Genomic DNA, 21,251 nt, shown 5'->3' with positions numbered 1-21,251 from the left:
TCTAGAAACTCAGCAGTAAATCATTGTTTTGAGGAATGAAGGCTATACAATGCTTGAAATGTCAAAAAAAAAAAAAAAGATTTCATACAAAGGTGTACACTACAGTCTTCAAAGACAAAGGACAACTGGCTCTAACAAGGACAGAAAGATATGTGGAGAAGGCCAGATGTACAATTAAACAAGAGGATAAGTACATCAGAGTCTCTAGTTTGAGAAATAGTTGCCTCACATGTCCTCAGCTGACATCTTCATTGAATTCTACCCGCTCAACACCAGTTTCATGTGCAACAATAAAGAGAAGACTCAGGGGTGCAGGGAAGAATTGCAAAGAAAAACCCATTTTTTAAACAGAAAAGAAAAAAGAAAAGATTAGAGTAGGCAAAGAAACACAGACAATGGACAACAGATAATTGGAAAAGAGTGCTCCCTTTATGTCACTCACTCGACATTGTTTTGATGTAGTGACATTAGGGATTGCTCTTGGGAGCCCCGAAACACATCAGATCTTTGAAAAGAGGCCAATGACAATTGGCGAGTGGAATTTGCATGCCACTCCCCCGGACACACAGGTATAAAAGGAGCTAGAATGTATCCATTCATTTCGATTTTTTCTTCGGAGCCAAGCTGTTGTGTGTCAGCGAGGTGAATATTACTGCCGGTCTATTCACCTCTCAAGAAACATATGCTGTTGGATATACGGCACATGCCAGCGGCTTTCTCTCCATCTGCACGATTAGTGCTGAGTAAGCCCCTGGGTGCTTCTACATTGCTAATAGAGTATATATTTTGAGCAAAAGAGTATATTTTCCCCTATTAAAGCAAACACATTGACGTGAACGTCTTTCTAAAGATGCCCTTCCGTCTTTGTGTAGTTTTTGGGTGCGTTGAGGAAGCATTTGTGGATGGGTCATGTTCTCATTGTGAGAACATGACCATGGCAACATTGCGGTCCAGCCGATTGACACTGGAGGTGATTTGGGGGCTCCAATGGGTTCGATTACGCCGGGTAATCCCTGCAGACCACTATATACTCAGCACGCTCATTTGTTCCTGTCCAGTTCTGGGATGGGACAGGCAGCTCGTCTCAGTGCCAGCCTAATGTCTCTTTCAGAGCTTGCAAGATGGATGAGATTTTGATTGCTGCATCAGAGAGCACTGTGGTGATGTCAGACGCTGAGGACTCGATTGGGCTAGCGCCTTCGGGTGTGCCGGCTCTGCTGTAAGTCTACCAGTCAGAGAACAGCGGTTCCACTGAAACACTTTCAGTGTTTTTCATGTTTCAATATGGCATCTTCGACGGTGGTCACACTGCACGTGTTGATGCATATGAGACTGCTTCAGAACTGGCTTTAGACTTGAGTCCCGAGGTGGGAATGGCGCCGCAGGACACATAGTGTGGCCATCACACCGGACTACCGGCATTTGTTTAGCCCTTGGACAGACCTTGCATTTTTGTGGGCAGAAGTCCCCCTATAGTAAGTGTCCAGGCATGTCGTGGTTACTAAAGACGCCTCCAAGTTAGGATGGGGGCGCTGTGTGCAATGGGCACGCTGCCGCCATCTCCTGGACATGACTGCGGCTGTATTGGCAAGTCAAATTGCCTCGAGTTGATGGCAGTATTGCTCGCCCTGTGGAGGCCATTGCGTTGATCTCGGGCAAGAACACGTTGGTCCAGACGGACAAAATGGCGAAGGTAGCGTAAATAAATCGCCAAGGTGGCTTATATTCTCGTCGCATGTCGCAACTCGCATGCCATCTTCTACTCTGGAGTCAGCAGTAACTGAGTTCGCTGCGGGCCACTCACATCCCAGGCAGCCTCAACGCCACAGCGGACGCGCTGCCATGGCAGGTGATACTCAGGTGGTCCAGCTGATTTGGTGTCGATGCTGCAAAGCACAGGTAGGCCTGTTTGCTTCCCGGGAATCCTCCTTCTGCCGGATCTGGTATTCACCTGACGGGAGTCCCCCTCGGGACAGATGCGCTGACACACAGCTGGCCATGTGAGATGCGCAAATACACGTTCCCCCCAGTGAGCCTACTTGCACAGACTCTGTGCAATGTCAGGGAGGACGAGGAACTAGTCACCCATGTGGCGCCATTCTGGCCCACCCAGACTTGGTTCTTGGACCTCACGCTCCTCACGAGAGCACCTCCCTGGCAAAGTCCCCTCAGGAAGGACCTTCTTTCTCAGGGATGGGGCACCATCTGGAACCTGCACCCAGTCCTAAGGAACCTCCATGTCTGGACCCTGGATTGGATGTGGAAGACCTATGTGGTGGTAAGCACGATCACTTAGGCCAGGGCTCCCTCCACAAGGCAGCTGTATGCCCTGAAGTACCATTTGTGCGCAAATTGGTGTTCCATAAGTGAAGGCCCCCAGAGATGCGCAGTTGGATCAGTTCTTTCCTTCCTGCAGGAAAAGTTAGAGGGGCAGCTGTCCCCCTCTACCTTGAAGGTGTATGTAGCCACTATATTGGCACACCATGATGCAGTAGACAGTAAGTATTAAGGGAAGCACGACATGATCCTCAGATTCCTGAGAGGCGCAAGGAGGTTTAATCCTCCTAGGCCATGCCTCTTTCCCTCATGGGACCTCTCCGTGGTACTTCGGGGCCTACAGGGAGCTCCATTTGAGCCCCTAGATTCAGACGAGTTGAAGGCTGTCTCATTGAAGACCACCCTCCTAACCGTGCAAACGTTCTCTGTTAGTGGCTGGCGTGGCCTGCTTCCATGCTAGATACTTGCTTGTAGTTCACATAATACAGTTCAGCTGTTCCCTCCATCAGGGAACGGAGGTTATGACAGGAAATGAGACGTTATGGATCTTAACCCAATTGAGCTTTTATGAGATCAGATAGACTGTAAGGTGCGTGAGAAGTGCCCGACAAGACAGCCACATCTATGTTAAGTGCTACAGGAAGTTTCTGGACAGGAGTTTCTGGACAAACTAAGAGCCAAGGATCATTGTTGCACATGAAGGATTTTTTTTATGAGAACTCTTGAGTAATTTAAGAAGTTCAGATTTTTAAAAAAATTGTAATAGTAATTTTTGTACATTCACCATGTACATTGTGATCAGTTGAATCCCACTTTGGTGAATAAAAGTAACAATTGCTTTCCATAAGAGCTAAATCTGTACATTATTCCAAACTTTTGGCTGCCCGTGTTGTGTATATAGTAGTAGTAGTAGTAGTAGTAGTAGTAGTAGTAAAATCTTTATTTGTCCCTTTACAGGGCAATTTAAGTAGCTTTGACCTCACAAACATACACATTTTTATAAAACAGAAAACAGCAAAACATCACAAAACCTTACGAAAAAACATCACAAACCCCGGGCATTTATAATAATTTTTCATATAGCTACTATTTAAAATTTACGGTACCTTTATCTTTGTTTCAAATAAGTATTTACACTCATAACTGCGTTTGAAACAAAAGACCTAGAAGCTTTAACGGTCCTCCACTTAGGCACTCTATATCGCTTTCCTGAGGGAAGCAATTCAGATTCTAAAAACAAAATGTGGGATGTATCCTCTAGGATAGTCAATGACTTCCTGAGAACATTTCTCTCACACAAAGCAGACAAACCCAACTGTACAGATCCTGTAATCTTTGACCCTAAATTAATTATGTGCTGAAGCTGGGATCTACTGTTAACATTTAATCCATAAAACCAACAGATCATAGCAAAGGTTAAAACACTTTCAATGAAAGATCTATAAAACATTATCAATATGGATTTATCCACTTCAAAGGACTTAAGCTTCCTCAGTAAATATAACCGTTTTTGTGCTTTCGATATAATAAGATTTGTGTTTTCCACCCACCTAAGTTTATCATCAATTAATGTACCCAAATACTTAAATGAACTGACCTTCTCAACCTCTTTACCTGCAATAACTACTTAAGATGGAGTTCCGACAGAATTATAGAATTCTATAGTCATATCCTTAGTTTTGGATACATTAATTTGTAAATGAGAACTCTCACACCAATCCAAAAAATATTTCAAAATTGGCCCATGGGCCCTGGGGACAGCCCACTGAAGAATGCAGTTCCCCAGAATGTTCTTCATTCACTCGTACTATTTAAGATCTTCTGGTCAGAAAATCTAAAATCCAGGTCACCAAACACTTAGGAACATTAAATTCAGAAAGCAAACGTTCAGCTAAAAGAATTGGTTGAATAGTATTAAACGCTGAAGAAAAATCTATAAATAATAATCGAGCATGATGCTTACCGATATCCACATGTTTATATATGTAATTTAAGAGTGTCAGAGTGGCATCCTCCACACTCCTATTTCTCCTATAGGCAAATTGTAGTGGATCAATCAGCTGACTAGTATGCTCTACGAGCCAAAATTTAACAATTCTCTCAAAACACTTCATTAATAATGATGTTAAAGAAATTGGTCTAAAATCATTCATTTGTTTGGCACTGGTCTTTTTAGGAATCGGTACAATAATTGATTTTTTCCACACTGAGGGTACTCTCTGTAATTTCAATGAGGTCTGAAAAATGAAATGACTAATATCACAGAGCTGATAAGCACAGCTCTTCAAAACTCTCCCACTGACTTTATCAGGCCCAGGGATTTATTTTGTTGTGTGGTCTGTAAAACCTTCAAAACAGAAGACTTAGCAATTTGCAGATATTCCTTAAAAATTCCTACTCATTTTATTAAAATCGTGTGTAAAATCGTCTAAAAAAATCATTAAATTCATCTGCTATCTCTCCCTTTTCTATCCTAGACTCAGTCAAAATAATTCCAGTTGATTCTTTATTATATATGTATATATATATATGTATATATATATATATATATATATATATATATATATATATATATATATATACCTGTATATATATATATATATATATATATATATACTAATTAATATGAAAACACACTGACTTGTTGCTTCTACAGAAATATATAAAGTTGCTTAATCTCAGAGCTCATGGTTGGTGTGTCTTGAAAGGCTTTATACATTATCGCTACAAATCAATTTCTTTATGAAGAAAATTATTTTGATTTTTACATCCAAAACACTACTGCTGTGCTCTATAATACACACAAAAGTATATTACACATAAATACAATATATTAACCATGCATTGTAGCGCCTAAATCTAGACCTTCCATTTTCCAAAACTCTATACTGGACCATTTTGTGCACCTCTAAACGGGGACTACATCAGCCTTGAAAAAAAAAATGTACGCGTATTTTCAGTTTTTGTTTTTTATGTGACTGCAAGGTCCATCTAATGCATCAACGTCTGGTGTTTTCATTCTGTTCTATGAATAGCAGATTGTCTGGCATGCCCTGCTGGTGGTAAACTGTTGAAAAATGACACAAGGCTGATAAATTCATATGTCAGGTGTACTAGAGCCAAGACAGGACGGCCGCAGCCAAAGGTTAAGCTGACCCATTTAATGAGCTCATTAGCGCATTTATCTGGGCTTTTCAGATGGGCCATCCCACAGTATGTATGCTTGTTTATTTTTGCGGCGCATGTAAAGGGCTATGAGAAAGTCATATGAAGGACAGAGCAGTCCAGGCTGTTTAACTGGCATGGCAAGGCTAACAGGCAGCGTGCCAGTCTCCCTAGTGCTGTTTCAGCCTGCATGCAGGCAAGTAAATCCGCTCTCTCTATCAGGCACTTTCAACAAATACAATACACTTTCATTTCCCATGACACAAATCCCATAAATACCTAGTTGTTTGTTGTTGTGAAAACTACAATGTTAGATAACTTATTATCTAACATAGCATTAAAATTAAAGGTTTAAACACGTCAAATGTCCGTACCCCCACCAAATAATCTCATTACACTTTAATTTTCCCACCATTTTTTCTTTAATTTATGTGGAATATAAGTGTATCAGTAAACTACAAACCAACATCTGATCCCAAACTAGCAAGTCCCTACTGAGTGATGGCTGAATTTAAGCTAAATTTGCAACCCTGTTACACATTTATTCATAGTATGTTTAGATTTCCATTTAAATTGGATGTTTATTTAATGTTTACTGATATAAAATTGTGGGGGGAAAAAGTTCACCACTTGGTGCATGAAAACTATGTTTTTTTTTTTGAAGTTTCAGGCCCCATTTTGTTCCCTATTCATGGATTGTGCCATCAGTGTTTCTTTGAACACAAGCCTGATCTGTTCTGTGTGAGAGAATAAGGCCATTGTGAAGATCAAGTGAAATTATGACACTACAAAGCATTTGAAACACAGGTAGTGTCATTGTCTATTTAAAGAGGCCTGCTTCTCGGTGATGAATACGAATGTGTTGAATATAAGCAGCATAATGAACACAAAAGCACCATCTAAAAAAATCTAATCTCTCCACAGCAAATAGAGACATAGGTGAAACAGTGGAGAGCAATTTGGGTCTATTTGTATAAATGAGAAAAACATTTCAGAGAGCTTGGGAGAATTGAAGGCAGGCTGTGATAAGCAGGTACTCTGAGAGAAAGAGAAGGTAAGAGGCAGATGGGGTTTTAAATGATTTTAAGATGAGCCCTCTGTGCCTTTCCTCTGATCATACATAATGGAGTCTCATTAAATGCATCCAGTGTGTCACACTCACCCGCAGGAAGCTGTCCAAGGAGCCATTCTCCATGTACTCGGTCACTATCATCACAGGCTTACCTGAGGAGAGACATAATTCACACGTCTTACTCTAATCGAGAAAAGATGTGCCAAATTTGAGCAGTGCTTTCCTGAAATGGTGTAATGTTTGTTGGAAGGTAAATTACCCAATTTGCTAACAAATGAGCATTTCTTGAGAAAAAAAATAAAATAATTAAAAAGACAAACTCCTCAAAGGGGGAGGAGAGAGAGAGGGAGAAAAATTAAGACACTACTGCAGAATTATCAGTTTCTCTGGATTTACTATTTATAGGTATGTGTTTGAGTAAAATTATAATTTTTGTTTTATTCTATAAAAGTACTGACAGCATTTCTCTCAAATTCCAAATAAAAATATTGTCTTGGAGCATTTTTTTGCACAAAATGACAACTGGTCAAAATAACAAAAAAGATGCAGTGTTTTCAGACCTCGAATAATGCAAAGAAAACATCTTGGTTATGTAACCCTGGTTCCCTGAGTGGGAACCAGATGCTGCGTAATCGCATTGGGACACACCCTGAGTGTCACGTGGTCTGAAGCTCTTGTACAATCACGACAATTTATTGGCTGGTGGCATTTAAGTGACCCTAGGGAGCTACACTACAGGCTCCATAAAGCACTCACTTTGGAGCAATCGAGTCTTTTCTATATTTTCTGCCAGGAGCCACGAGCATATGCAGCTGATTTAGAGAATGGCCAGCTTACACAGCATCTCGTTCACACTCAAGGAACCAGGGTTACGTTTCACTTAACCGAGACGTTCCCTTTCTTAGGAACTCAAGCTGTGTGATCACATTGGGAACGATATACATTCATGCAATGCGAACAGTAGCTGCCAACTCACACAAGCGATCTAAAGAGTCTGAATAAAACAGACAATTATGAGTTTACTCCTGTTCCAACAGAGAGAACCTGGGAAACAGGAGTCAAACCCTCATCCAGATATTAAAATCTAACAAATGTATGCAGAACCACACTGCCAACATACAAATGTCCTCCAAGGACACACCTTTAGCCAAAGCGCATGAGGATGCCATGCTCCTCGAAGAATGGATAATCCTGTGTAATCCCACACATAAAACATGATACGACTCCACTCAGAGCATGCTCAGCCGCTCTGCTCAGCCGCTATAGCAGGCAACTCCGGCCACCGTCCTGTTGTCTGACCAGATGAGGACATGGTTGCCCTGAATCTCCAGAAGGAAAAATTTGAATGCCAGCAGCACTGTGTACATCTCCAGACAGTTTATGTGCCAATATTGCCGCTGGCCCGTACAAACCCCATTAGCTGGATGACCCTCGTATACAGTGCCCCAACCAGTGGAGGAGGTGTCTGTCATTATAAATTTGCGACAACGCCTGTCCCAACGAAATGCCAGACATCAAAAGGTGGGTCTGTTTCCATGGTAACAGAGTATGGTAGCACCCACGTGTCACTTTGAACAAACGGAACGCATGCATCAGTTGCTAAAGTCACTTTGTAGAGTTCATTCAACACTGGAAAGGTCTCACACGTAGGAGAATGACAGCAGAAGCCATGATCATGAGCCCCAAAAGCCCGGGAAATGTTCTCACAGAGAGAACGCATCCCACTCTGAACATCGCTAGACCACCCCTAGAAACAGAGTCTGTTGCCCTGGCAAGCCCTACACACAGCCCTAGATCAAATGGCTGAGAACGAAATCTTGATGCTGGGCAGGGAAGTCTCCACGTGGGCTAACACCAACCAGTTGTTGAATTAATTCAAAACACGGATGCTTTGAAGCCTCAAGGGCATCAAAGATGCATCCATGCACTTTGTGAAAGTGCGTGGTGCCAGTCCAAACGGAAGGACACAAAATTGATAAGCTTGCCCCCGAGGTGAATTTGAGAAAGCGTCTGTGCTTCGGCGCAATCTGAATATAGAAATAAACATCCTTCAAATCTATTGTCACAAAATGCACCTTGCCGCACCTGTGACATTATTTGTTTCTGTGTCATTCTGACTACATTGCATTATAGCAAAATTCAAATGCATAAAAAGAGAAGGGGGAATTTCCTCTTTTGCCTTTTTCTAAGAGATAATGAAAACGGGAATCAAACAGAACAGAAACGTCTGTCAGAAACAACCCCACTGAACACCGGCAGAGCTCGCCTGAATTGAATTACATAACCATGCATTATCGTTCGAAGGACCCAGTTCAAAATGTCCTACAGCTGCTGCCAAACCAACAGATGGGCAGACAGAGGGATAAATGCATGGCAATTGCCTGCAGTGTGACCTGTAAACACTAGATGCAAATTGCTAAATGGCTCCCGCACATGGAGCGCCAAATCTGGAGGCTGTGGAACTCAACTGTGTTGAGAAATTGTGAGCTTCGAAAAGCGCAGCTGTCCCCATCGGACACTTGCAATGTTTGGAAAAAAACACATTAAAATTGCTCTTAAATTTACGCTGTATAAACGATGCCTTACATGATCGCCATTCAAAAGGATGGATTAATAAACCTCCCTTCGGTGTGAGTCCCTGGAACAAACACAGGCTTAGGTAAAATCGTGCACTGAAGAACAAAAAATCTGAATTGATGGCTCCAAAGCGAGCGCTTTTATGAAGCCCATGACGTAGATCCCTCTGGACATCGCTTAAGCACCAATAACCAATAAATTGGTGTGATTGTACAAGGGCTTCAGACCACGTGACACTCAGGGCGTGTCCAAATGCAATTACGCAGCTCGAAATCCTAAGAAATGGTCCTATTCCAGAGGTTTTCAATTGGGTTCAGGGTCTGGAGATTGGGCTGGCCATAACATGGTCTTGATCCGGTGGTCCTCTATCCACACCTTGGTTGACCTGGCTGTGTGGCATGGAGCATGTCAATATTTGCTTCAATTTTTGCACCAGGAGAGGTGTAAAGTCACCCAACAGCAATGTGAAAGCCTGGTAGAGAGCATGCCAAGATGCGTGAAAGCTTTGATTGAAAATCAGTCTTATTCCACCAAATATTAATTTATGAACTCTTCCTAAGATTAAACATAAGTATTGTGATACTTATGAATATGAACTTGTTTTCTTTGCATTATTCGAAGTCTGAAAACACGGCATCTTTTTTGTTATTCTGCAAATAAATGCACTAAATGACAATATTTTTACTTGGAATTTGAGAGAAATGTTGTCTAACTTCATAGAATATCACAACATTTAAAATTTTACTCAAACACTTACCTGCAAATAGTAAATCCAGATAAAACTGATTTGGCAGTGGTCTCTTAATTTTTTCCAGAGCTGTATTTCATGTTCAATATACAGTCTTTCTGAGTTGTTTCAATAATGACACTGAACACGCTGAGAAGAGTTTTACAGGGAAATCTTAAGTAAGAAATACAATGAGAAGAAAATTAAGCATATTTTTTGGACCATTATTGTCATGACATCTAAGCCCATTTTCAGCCAAAATTGTAATTCTGAATTCTTAATACATACTGGTAGTATTTGTTGTACTGCTTTTAACTAATGCTATATATATATATATATATATATATATATATATATATATATATATATATATATATATATATACATAACCTATGTATATGTTTTACAGTAATATATGAATAATACAAAAAATATGGTAAAACTTTACAATAAGGTTTGATTAGTTAATGCATTAGGTATCATTAACAAACAATAAACAATATTTCAAACAACATTTATTAAACTTTGTTAATGATAACTGAAAGCAATTTTTAATTGTTAGTTCATGTTAGTTCATATTGCATTAACTAATGTTAGCATACACAACTTTTAATTAAAAGAAAATGCATTTGCAAATGTTGAAATTAACATTAACCAAGATTACCAAATGCTGTTTAAGTATTATATATTGTTATTTATGTTAACAAATGTAGTTTGTAGAAAATGTAGAAAAAAATCTCAGAAGTAAAAGTATAAAATTGTCAAATAACATCACAATGCAAATAATGTTTATGGTCTTAAAAAGGTGAATATCATACAAAGGTAATATTTGACTTCGTTTTTTCAGGGTGAAATGTGTTCTGGCATGTTCTTAAGAGGTTTTCGTGAGATTCACCCTCATAGTGTCCAGTGATGGCACACATGGCTCTTATAAAAGGCTCCAAGGTGAGCAGCTGAATTTTTTTAATAGAGTTTGAGATGGTGAACAGATCAGGCTGATGGCTACACACCAGGCTTTCAACACATCACAGACATTGTCTGAACCACATAATAAGAGCAGGGCTCTGTGTGCAGAGGTGCGCCTCTTCACATGACACCTCTGACACAGCGGCTCAGCCATCATAACCATGACTTACTGTGGCTGAGCTAAATGAGCATTTCCTTCAGGATTAAAAGAGGCTTGGCTGAACTTGGGTGGACCACAAGGTCAACTGTCACTCTCTGACAGCTTTATTTTCTTCTTCCTACTGCACGTAAATCAGCGTTTTTATCATCTACACTTTATCTGTGCCTTATTTCAAAGCCTTTATGTAAAACAACTCTTTATATCAAGTGTCGCTCGATGACCAGTCCATGTGGTCACAATCTCTACGGTATGTGCAGAAAAAAAAAAAAAATGTCCTACAGACAACCTAAAAGCATGCATACACAAAACATTGCAGCCCTGTAATGTAAAAGACATTCATGAAATATGCACAGTTCAAATGAGTGGAGAACAATTACATTGTGCAAATCAAGAAAAATGCTGATGCATTGTCAATGCTGTCAAAAGAGTTTGCTCACATCAGGTGGCATAAAGGGACGATTCACCCGTAAATGGAAGTTCTTTCATCAATTACTAATCAACTATAAGATGAAGAAGTCTATTTAAAAATCGAATTTTGTTACCTTGTCACATTAGAATGATATTTTATTTTATTGGCAATGAATTCCATTTGAGATCAGATTTACAAATGATATGGCCAGTTGCACAGCCCACCAATAAAGTCAGGGAACTCAGCATTAGCAACGGCCATTACGAGCAACGATACAGTCTAAATGGCCATGTTTAGATGGTAACCCTTGTTCTGTGAAGTTCTCGTGAGATTTGCATTTGCTGCTGATAAGGTACAGTAGGGTTAGGTGCAGGGCTGCAGCGGGACTCAAAATATACAAAGTGCATGTGAACAAGACTTTTTTACAGAAGGTGTGTTACCATCTTAACCGCAATACAGCCACACACCAACTTCCAGCAGTAAATTCGCTGTATGTGTGAACACCCCATTACTTGTCAAAATGACACTGCCCAGTAAATTCCACAAAACATACGTAATTTTTACAGCATGCAGTGAAAGAATCTGTTAAATACAGTTGAAACTTTACAGCGAACAGAGATGGATCGACCTTTGGATTTCAGTTGAGAGGTTTTATGTTTTATGATAGAACAAATACCTCTTCCATTATCCACACATCTCTCATGTAAACTTTTGATCCTGAAGTACTGCTCGTAATCAGTACCCTGGCCCCTCCTTCTCTGTGAAGCAGCAGTTGGTGCTCCACAAATATTTTGTCTAACGCACGGCCAAAAGCAGCAGATTAAATAGGGTGTGAAAGTCTCTGGATTATTAAGAATTAACATGGCACAGTTAATAAATCACGTCACGTCACGTCAGACACTACAGGAGACACATGCCAACCGGACATCCCCCCACCCACTCCACTGCCCAAACTGTGCACCATAGACCTACAATCAATCACACGCAAAGTGCACCTCCTCCCTAAAAACACAAACACACACACACACACACACACACACACACACACACACACACACACACACACACACACACACACACACACACAATTTTACAGTCCCTTGTTCCTTCCCAGCAACAGCCATAATTGACGGTCATTAACATTGAAGGTTCTCATTATTTACAGTCAAGAACTTTTAAGTGCAGTAAGATTTATTCAACCAACATAATCCTCATTTTATGAGGAATTAAAAACTTGAAAGGAAACTGTTACATTCCTTTCTGAATACTACATAAAGGAGAATGAAGTAAAACTTGGCTGGGAACACAATGTTTTTGGAGACTTGCTGTGTAACTCATTCAGTCTGACAATGTAAAGATTTATATATATACATAATAATAATCTGTTTGCCTCAATGAAAAATAATCCTTCAGTTAAAAGACTTGACTGCTTGACTAAAATATAGCACTTGACAGTGCTTGAAAATGGAATACAGCATTTAAAAAAAAACATTTTGTTCTAAAACGCACACAAACACACATATATAATGTACTGTATATATATATATATATATATATATATATATATATATATATATATATATATATATATACACACACACACACACACACAATGGTAGCCAAAAGTTTTGAATAATGTGCAGTTCCCTTTCTGTCGCTCTCTCGACGTTGTGTCGGAGAAGCAACACTAGGGGTCTTTCTTGAGCAGCGAAATATGCCTCTGACTTATGAAAAAAGGCCAATGAGAAGTTGGCGGACAGTATTTGCATACCCCGCCCCCGGACATACGGGTATTTAAGCGGGCAAATACGGTGAGTTCATTCAGAAAATTTCTTCGGAGCTGATGGTAGTGCATGCAGTCTGCTGCGAGTCACACACCAGTTCCTGCTTCTCCTCTGACGATCTGCATGCTGTTGGATTGACGGCTTTCTCCTTCTTGCACGGCTGTGCATTGTTACCCCTGGGAGCTTCGACAGTGCAGATAACTCGAAAGAGTATTATATAAAAGAGTGATTTTATTTAAGAGTCATTTCCACTAAAAGAGCAAAACACAGCAGCTTTGAACGTCCTTTTCAGGACGCATCTTTCTAAAGATGCCTTTCTGCCCCTGTGTTGTTTCTGGATGCGGTAGAGTGCTCTCCGCTTCAGATGGCCACAGGCGTTGTCTCGTGTGTCTGGGCAGCGATCACACCGAGACTGCGTTTGTGGATGGTTCATGCTCTCACTGCGAGAGCATGACCATGACAACATTGCGGTCGTGGCTTGCTTTCAACAGAACGCGCCGCTGGACGCGCCACTTCCGCCCTGCACGCCATGGCCCTCCTGCAAGTCCACCAGACCAAGGCACTCAGAAACATGCACAGGGGTGGCCCTAATCCCGATGTGCTGCAGGAACTGCGCTCAGCAACCGACCTTGCCCTTAGAGCTACGAAGGTCACAGCGCAGTCACTCGGGCAGGCGATGGCCACGCTCGTGGTCCAGGAACGTCATCTATTTTTGAACTTGGTCGAGATTCGTGAAACCGACAAGACTCGCTTCCTGAACGCTCCTGTCTACCAGTTCGGCCTCTTCGGCGACACCGTCGAGGACTTCGCCCAGCAGTTCTCCACGGTGAAGAAGCAGACGGAGGTCATCTCTCGAATCATGCCCCACCGCAAACCTGCCGCCCCGGGCCATGCCCCATCTGCTCGCCAAGGGCGTCCCCCTGCGGCTAAGAAACACCCTGCTCCGCCTCAATCCGGGCCCAGCTCTCAGCCCCAGCATCAAGCACTCAGCAGGAGGCGCACGCCCCCGTCTCACGGACCCCCTAGAGGACCCGGAAGGCTCCCAGGCGCTCCTGAGACATCCGACCCAGAGTCCAAGACGTTAGCTCCGGAGGTGGTAAGACCGCTCCGTCCCCCAGTGGAGGGCCGGGAGGAGAATCTTGTGTTTTTTCATTTGCCCACATTCTCAAAAAAAGAGCTATTTCCTTTGTCTCTGGGTCACCTGGCCCACAAATGCTGTTCTCATGGTACTTTGCTTCCAGATCTCAACAGTCCCGGCTCCCTGAACGCGGTACCTCCGCCCTCAGCCCCACGACTGTTCCCCGGCCGGCCGGTTCAGACGAGTCTAGAGGACGCCAACATCAGACCTCCATTATGCAATTCAGTTTGCCAGGCCCCCGCCACTCTTCGCGGGCGTCCGTTTTCCGCAGTACGCGGCGAACATGCCAAATCCCTGCGCACGGAAATCGCTACTCTTTTATTCAAAGACCCGATAGAGCCTGTCCCTCCAACCGAAATGAAGTACAAGTACGCATTCCCCCCAGTGAGCTTTCTTGCACAGGTGCTGTTCAAGGTCAGGGAGGACGAGGAGCAAGTCAGCTTAGTGGCCCCCTATTGGCCCACTCGGACTTGGTTCTCGGACCTCACCCTTCTCGTGACAGCCCCTTCCTGGCGAATTCCCCTGAGGAAGGACCTTCTTTCTCAGGGACGGGGCACACTCTGGCATCCGCAGCCAGACCTCTGGAACCTCCACGTCTGGCCCTTGGACGGGACGCGGAAGATCTAACCGGTCTACCATCGACCATCATAGATCGTACGATCAACAAGCCAGAGCCCCTTCTACCAGGCATCTTTATGCCCTAAACTGTCGCCTGTTCGCAAATTGGTGTTCTTCCCGAGCTGAAGACCTACAGAGGTGAGCAGTTAGGTCAGTGCTTTTGTTTCTACAGGAGAGGCTGGAGGGGAGGCTGTCCCCTTTCACCCTCAAGGTGTATGTCGCCGCCATAGTGGCTCACCACAATTCAGTAGATGCCAAGTCTCTGGGTAAGCACGACTTAATTATCAGGTTCCTAAGAGGCGCCCGGAGGCTAAATCCCTCCCGGCCAAGCCTGTTCCCCTCCTGAGATCTCTCAGTGGTCCTCACTGGCCTCCAGTGACCTCCCTTCGAGCCGCAAGACTCAGCTGGACTCAGGGCCCTCTCTCTCAAAATGGCCCTGCTGATCGCGCTCGCCTCCATCAAGAGGGTCGGGGACCTGCAAGCGTTCTCTGTCAGCGATACTTGCCTGGAGTTCGGTCCGGCAGACACATATGTGATCCTAAAACCACAACAGGGCTACGTGCCCAAGGTTCCTACCACGCCCTTCAGAGATCAGGTAGTGAGCCTGCAAGCGCTGCCCCGGGAGGAGGCAGACCCAGCCCTTTCGTTGCTGTGTCCGGTACGTGCTTTGCGTATCGATTTGGACCGCACGCAGAGCTCTAGACGTTCTAAGCAGCTCTTTGTCTGCTTCGGGGGACAGCAGAAAGGGAACGCTGTCTCCAAACAGAGGCTCGCCCACTGGGTTGTCGACGCCATTTCATTGGCTTTATCACACCCAGGCCGTGCCCCCTCCCCCCCTTGTGGGTTCGCGCGCACTCAACCAGAAGTGTTGCGTCCTCATGGGCACTGGCCAGGGGCACCTCCCTGGCAGACATCTGTAGAGCAGCAGGGTGGGCAACACCTAATACCTTTGTGAGATTTTACAATCACCGGGTTGAGTCGGTATCGTCCTGTGTTCTCGCAGGTCCGAGCCCGTAGAACTCAGTAACACGCTGACGAACTGGCCGGGTGAATCGCTTGTGCCTAGCGCCCTTTCCCTCAGCCGAGGTAAAACCGTGCACCTTTTTCTCCCAGGAGATCCCATCTCTCGGATCCCTGGATGAATCCTCCCTAGCCCTCATGGGTCCGCAGTTCAGCGGAGGAACTCGCCGACCCACTACGGGTTATTAATCTACCCTGTACTGGAATAGGTGCTCCACAGGTCAAGGCCTCCTACGCGGACTCCCCCTGTGTGTAATTTCCGCGGTACTGTCCCCTTACGAGTGGACTCCTGTGTCTCCCTTAGGCAGTTCCAGCTGCCTCGGTTGCCGTGCTGTAGCAACTCCACCCTCTCTGAGGCTAGATCTACCACCGCGTCATCTTTCCCACATAGGACCTAAGCAGCCATGTGATGTATTCACCACCGTTATCTCCCCTGCAGGGTAGGTGTGGTCTCCACAGGGTCTTCTCCCCCTGAAAGAATAGGAAACTGAGTAAGACCACCTTCCCTCGATGCATGTAAGGGCCCCGGCCGTGATTACTCTATGCGAGAAACATAGAGAGAAAAGAAGCCCAGCCAGGCTTGGCCCATTCCCAGGTTGGCAAGCATCACCTTGTTCCCCTCACTAGGGTAACCAGAAGGATTCTGATGACTTTAATGGGGCAGTCTGATAGAGCTGGTCACGTTTGCATGTAAGAGTACCTGCCCGCTTCTGTATCTGCAGTTCACGTACACGGCTCAGCGCATGGCATGTTTTAAGTGGGACCCCTAGTGTCGCTTCTCCGACACAACGTCGAGAGAGCGACAGAAGGGGAACGTCTAGGTTACGTATGTAACCTCCGTTCCCCGATGGAGGGAATGAGACGTTGTGTCCTCCCCGCCACGTCGCTGAGCCGAGCCACTGTTGTGGCCGGACCATTTCCGGCTCCTCAGAAAAATCCCGAATGAACTCACCGTATTTGCCCACTTAAATACTCGTATGTCTGGGGGCGGGGTATGCAAATACCGTTTAAGATCCATAACACTCTTTTCCAATTATCTGTTGTCCAATGTCTGTACCCACTCTAACCTTTTCTATTTTATTTTCTGTAAGGCCTGCACCCCCGAGTCTTCTCTTAACTGTTGTACATGAAACTGGTGTTGAGCGGGTAGAATTCAATGAAGCTGTCAGCTGAGGACATGTGAGGTGTCTATTTCTCAAACTAGACTTATCCTCTTGTTTAGTTGTACATCTAGCCTTCCATATCTCTTTCTGTCCTTGTTAGAACCAGTTGTCCTTTGAAGACTGTAGTGTACACATTTGTATGAAATCTTCAGTTTTTTGGCAATTTCAAGCATTGTATAGCCTTCATTACTAAAAACAATAATTGACTGATGAGTTTCTAGAGAAAGTTGTTTCTTTTTTGCCATTATTGACCTAATATTGACCTTAAGACCAAACACAAAGACAATATTAAGCATAATTTAAAAATAAATAGTTTTCAACTGTGTTTGATATAATGGCAAGAGATTTTCTAGTACCAAATTAGCAATTTAGCATGATTACTCAAGGATAAGGTGTCGGATTGATGACTGTTGGAAATGGAGCCTGTCTAGAATGACTTTTTTCAAATAGTGATGGTGCTGTTTTTTACATCAGTGATGTCCTGACTATACATTGTTATCAGCTGAATGCCACCTTGGTGAATTAATGTAATAATTTCCTTCGGAAACAGCAAACTCTGTATATTATTCCAAACTTTTGGCCGACAGTGTATGTTTTTTTAAAATTTTTATAATAAAATACTTTCTCTTATCGGCGCTAAATGCGCAGAGTGGCTCTAAGGCACTTTTTTAAAAACACTTCTGTTTGTTTGAGTATCATGTCCAGCCCAACACAGCAACAATGGCTCAACCAATGGCGTGGGATTATCAGTTTGTACATACAATGGAAGATGGGGAGAGTGTTTGGGAAATCTGTTTGCAAATTTTCATTACTTTTTGCAATTCCATTTGATGACATGAAATAAATTACGCACATATTACACTTTGAAAGAGAATTAAGCACAATGATTACAGTAAATCTCAAAATAGTAATTCTAGTGGGAATAAGCCAGTTTAAAGTCAGGTAAGGTGAGTTACAGTTTAAAGGTTACAGTGCAAATTATTATTTTTTTCTTTATATCTCCACAACAAAAAATAAAATATAAGAAATCAGTAATATTGGCCTCACGGAGCCCCCTGAGAGTGATTGTGGTATGGATTAGAGAGTTTTGCTTTGATCATGCTACATGTAATAGAGATTGATTTAGTGAGATTTACAACCAAAGGTGATTTACAGCCCTATGTGAATTGTCTCTTGTGCTGGACACTGGCCCAACATTACAAGAAGGACATTTATAAAACAGTTTCTTTTCTATGCAAGGGTTTGCCAACTTCACGACATTCACTAATATTCTATAACTGGAAACAGCTAATGTTTTAAGAGATACTCCCAAAAGAACGAGCACTGAAATAACAACTCTGAGCCGATACTGAAAAACCTAAATATGATAGATGAATCTTCTGAATGGATCAAACTTACTGTACAGCATATGAGAGTTATTATATGCTAAATAAAATAGAAATCATTCATGCATGAAGTTATTCATCACAGCTAAAACTCTAAACTGGGGAAAGAAGTTCCATAGAGATTAAGATATGTTTTCAGAGAATATTATTTTGTTATATTTCTTACTCCTTTAGCAAAGTTTTTTTTGTTTTGTTTTAAGCATAAATCTAACAAATTAAGTGAGGTTTAATAATTAAAACAAGACACATTTGCCATTGGTGTAAGTAAAATAAATGTAATTTAAGATATATTCTCTGAAATCATAGATGATTTTATAAGAAAATCTATATTGATAGAAAGAAGATATTTGACAAGACAGAAATATTGATTAAGTACTTTTTTTTTTGCAGTGTAGCAATCATTATAAGTGTAGGGTACTTTGCATAATATGACAACTTTAAGACCAAGTAGAAACATTGATAGTGGCCTGCAAGAACTTGCAAGCAGCAATCCTACTATGGTGCCCACTTACCTGCCTTCCAGCAAATCAGTTAAGACAACTGGATGAATGTTGTTTCATTAATTAATAATTGTTTATTCATGTTTTATTCATGAATAATTAATATTCACAAGCAAAGCTCATAATGTTAATAATGGTCCCTGTCCATTTCTTTGCACCTTGGCGTAGAACTGAGAACTGATTATTCTCAGTGAGTGGAATGCTACTTACTGCGGGTGACTACACCCTCCAGTCTGATGATGTTGGGGTGGTCAAACTGTCCCATAATGCTCGCTTCACTGAGGAAGTCCCGCCTCTGTTTCTCTGTGTATCCGGCTTTGAGTGTCTTGATGGCCACGCAGATCTCCTTCTTAGACGGTAGCTTCAAACGGCCACTGCATACCTCTCCAAACTCCCCTGGTGAGAGACAGTATTTTAGACAAAATTAAAGCTAACATGAGAAGCACTATGATATTTGGTTTAAATAAACCATATTTCAAGTTAATTACCTTACCTCCCCGTAGTTTTCAGATTTAAGATACATTGAAGGTTTGCATTTCATGATGGAAGACCCTAAATAAGCCATTAATTGTCCTTTTGACAAGCTCTATCATATCTACTATGACCTGAATCAATATATAAATTAATTAAACTTAACATTTATTTACAATTGAACAAATGTTGGTGTCTGTATTGATGTTCTTTTGGGGAATGAGGGCTGCAAAACACAGCATGCACTATTCTAGATTTATTTATGTTAAAAATACTATGCATTTCCTTTGTGGGTACCTTGTATAACTAAAATAAGTGTTTCAGCAACAATGTTTTAGCATATTTTTGGATACATTCTGTTAAAATTAATCTTAAAACTATCAAAACAAACAGAAAAAAGAAACGTCCTCTCACTTTCAACTGCTTTTATTTTCAGCTAAATTAACATGTGTAAATATTTGTGTGAACATTAAAAGATTCAACAACTAAGACATAAACTGAAAAGTTTCATAGACATGTGACTAACAGAAATCTAAATTGCATCTGCAGTGCATCTCCTCCTCATGGACTGCACCAGATTTGCCAGTTCTTGCTGTGAGATGTTACCCCACTCTTCCACCAAGCACTTGCAAGTTCCCAGACATTTATGGAGGGAATGGCCCTAGCCCTCACCCTCCGATCCAACAGGTCCCAGACATGCTCAATGGGATTGAGATCCAGGCTCTTCTCTGGCCATGACAGAACACTGACATACCTGTCTTGCAGGAAATCACACACAGAATTAGCAGTATGGCTGGTGGCATTGTCATGCTGGAGGGTCATGTCAGAATGAGCCTGCAGGAAGGGTACCACATGAGGGAGGAGGATATCTTGCCTGCAATGACAACATCATCAGTCCGATGATGCTGTGAAACACCACCCAGACCATGACGGACCCTCAATCTCCAAATCGATCCCACTCCAGAGTACAGGCCTTGGTATAACGCTCATTCCTTTGACAATTAACGAGTCAAACCATCACCCCTGGTGTGACAAAACCATGACTCGTCAGTGAAGAGCACTTTTTGCCAGTCCTGTCTGGTCCAGCGAAGTTGTGTTTGTGCCCATAGGTGACATTGTTGCTGGTGATGTCTGGTTAGAACCTGCCTTACAACAGGCCTACATGCCCTCAGTCTAGCCTCTCTCAACCTATTGCGGACAGTCTGAGCACTGATGGAGGGATTGTGCATTCCTGGTGTAACTCGGGCAGTTGTTGTTGCCATCATGTACCTGTCCCGCGGGTGTGATATTTGGATGTACCGATCCTGTGCAGGTGTTATTACATATGGTCTGCCACTGCGAGGATGATCTGCTGTCCTTCCTGTCTCCCTATAGCACTGTCTTAGGCGGCTCACATTACAGACATTGCTTTTTATTGCCCTGGCCACATCTGCAGTTCTCATGCCTCCATACAGCATGCCTAAGGCATGTTCACGCAGATGAGAAGTGACCCTGGGCATCTTTCTTTTAGTGTTTTTCAGAGTCAGTAGAAAGGTCTCTTTAGTGTCCCAAGATCTTATAACTGTGACCTTAATTGCCTACCGTCTGTAAACTGTTAGTGTTTTAATGACTGTTCCACAGGTGCATGTTCATTAATTCTTTATGGTTCATTGAACAAGCATGGAAAACATTGTTTAAACTCTTTACAATAAAGATCTGAAAAGTAATTTGGATTTGTACAAAATTATCTTTAAAATACAGTGTCCTAAAAAAGGGACGTTTCTTTTTTGATGAGTTTATATATATATATATACTGTTTATATATATATATATATATATA

The 21,251-nt window shown here is 42.3% G+C and overlaps 1 protein-coding gene across 3 annotated transcripts in view; it reads right to left on the bottom strand.

The window, feature by feature from the left end:
* The window catches only part of LOC127658708 (ephrin type-A receptor 3-like), a 156,835-nt gene that overhangs the window by 24,314 nt on the left and 111,270 nt on the right, over nucleotides 1-21,251 (bottom strand). For all 3 annotated transcript variants that reach the window (XM_052148144.1, XM_052148143.1, XM_052148145.1), the window contains 2 exons: nucleotides 19,172-19,357; nucleotides 6,605-6,666 (listed from right to left, as the gene is read on the bottom strand). In XM_052148144.1, coding sequence (XP_052004104.1) covers nucleotides 6,605-6,666; nucleotides 19,172-19,357 — 248 coding nt within the window. The remainder of the gene's footprint in view (nucleotides 1-6,604; nucleotides 6,667-19,171; nucleotides 19,358-21,251) is intronic.

The sequence above is a fragment of the Xyrauchen texanus genome, chromosome 18, assembly GCF_025860055.1.
Source record: "Xyrauchen texanus isolate HMW12.3.18 chromosome 18, RBS_HiC_50CHRs, whole genome shotgun sequence".
Taxonomy (NCBI): Eukaryota; Metazoa; Chordata; class Actinopteri; order Cypriniformes; family Catostomidae; genus Xyrauchen; species Xyrauchen texanus.
This window is presented reverse-complemented; position numbering and strand designations above follow the sequence as displayed.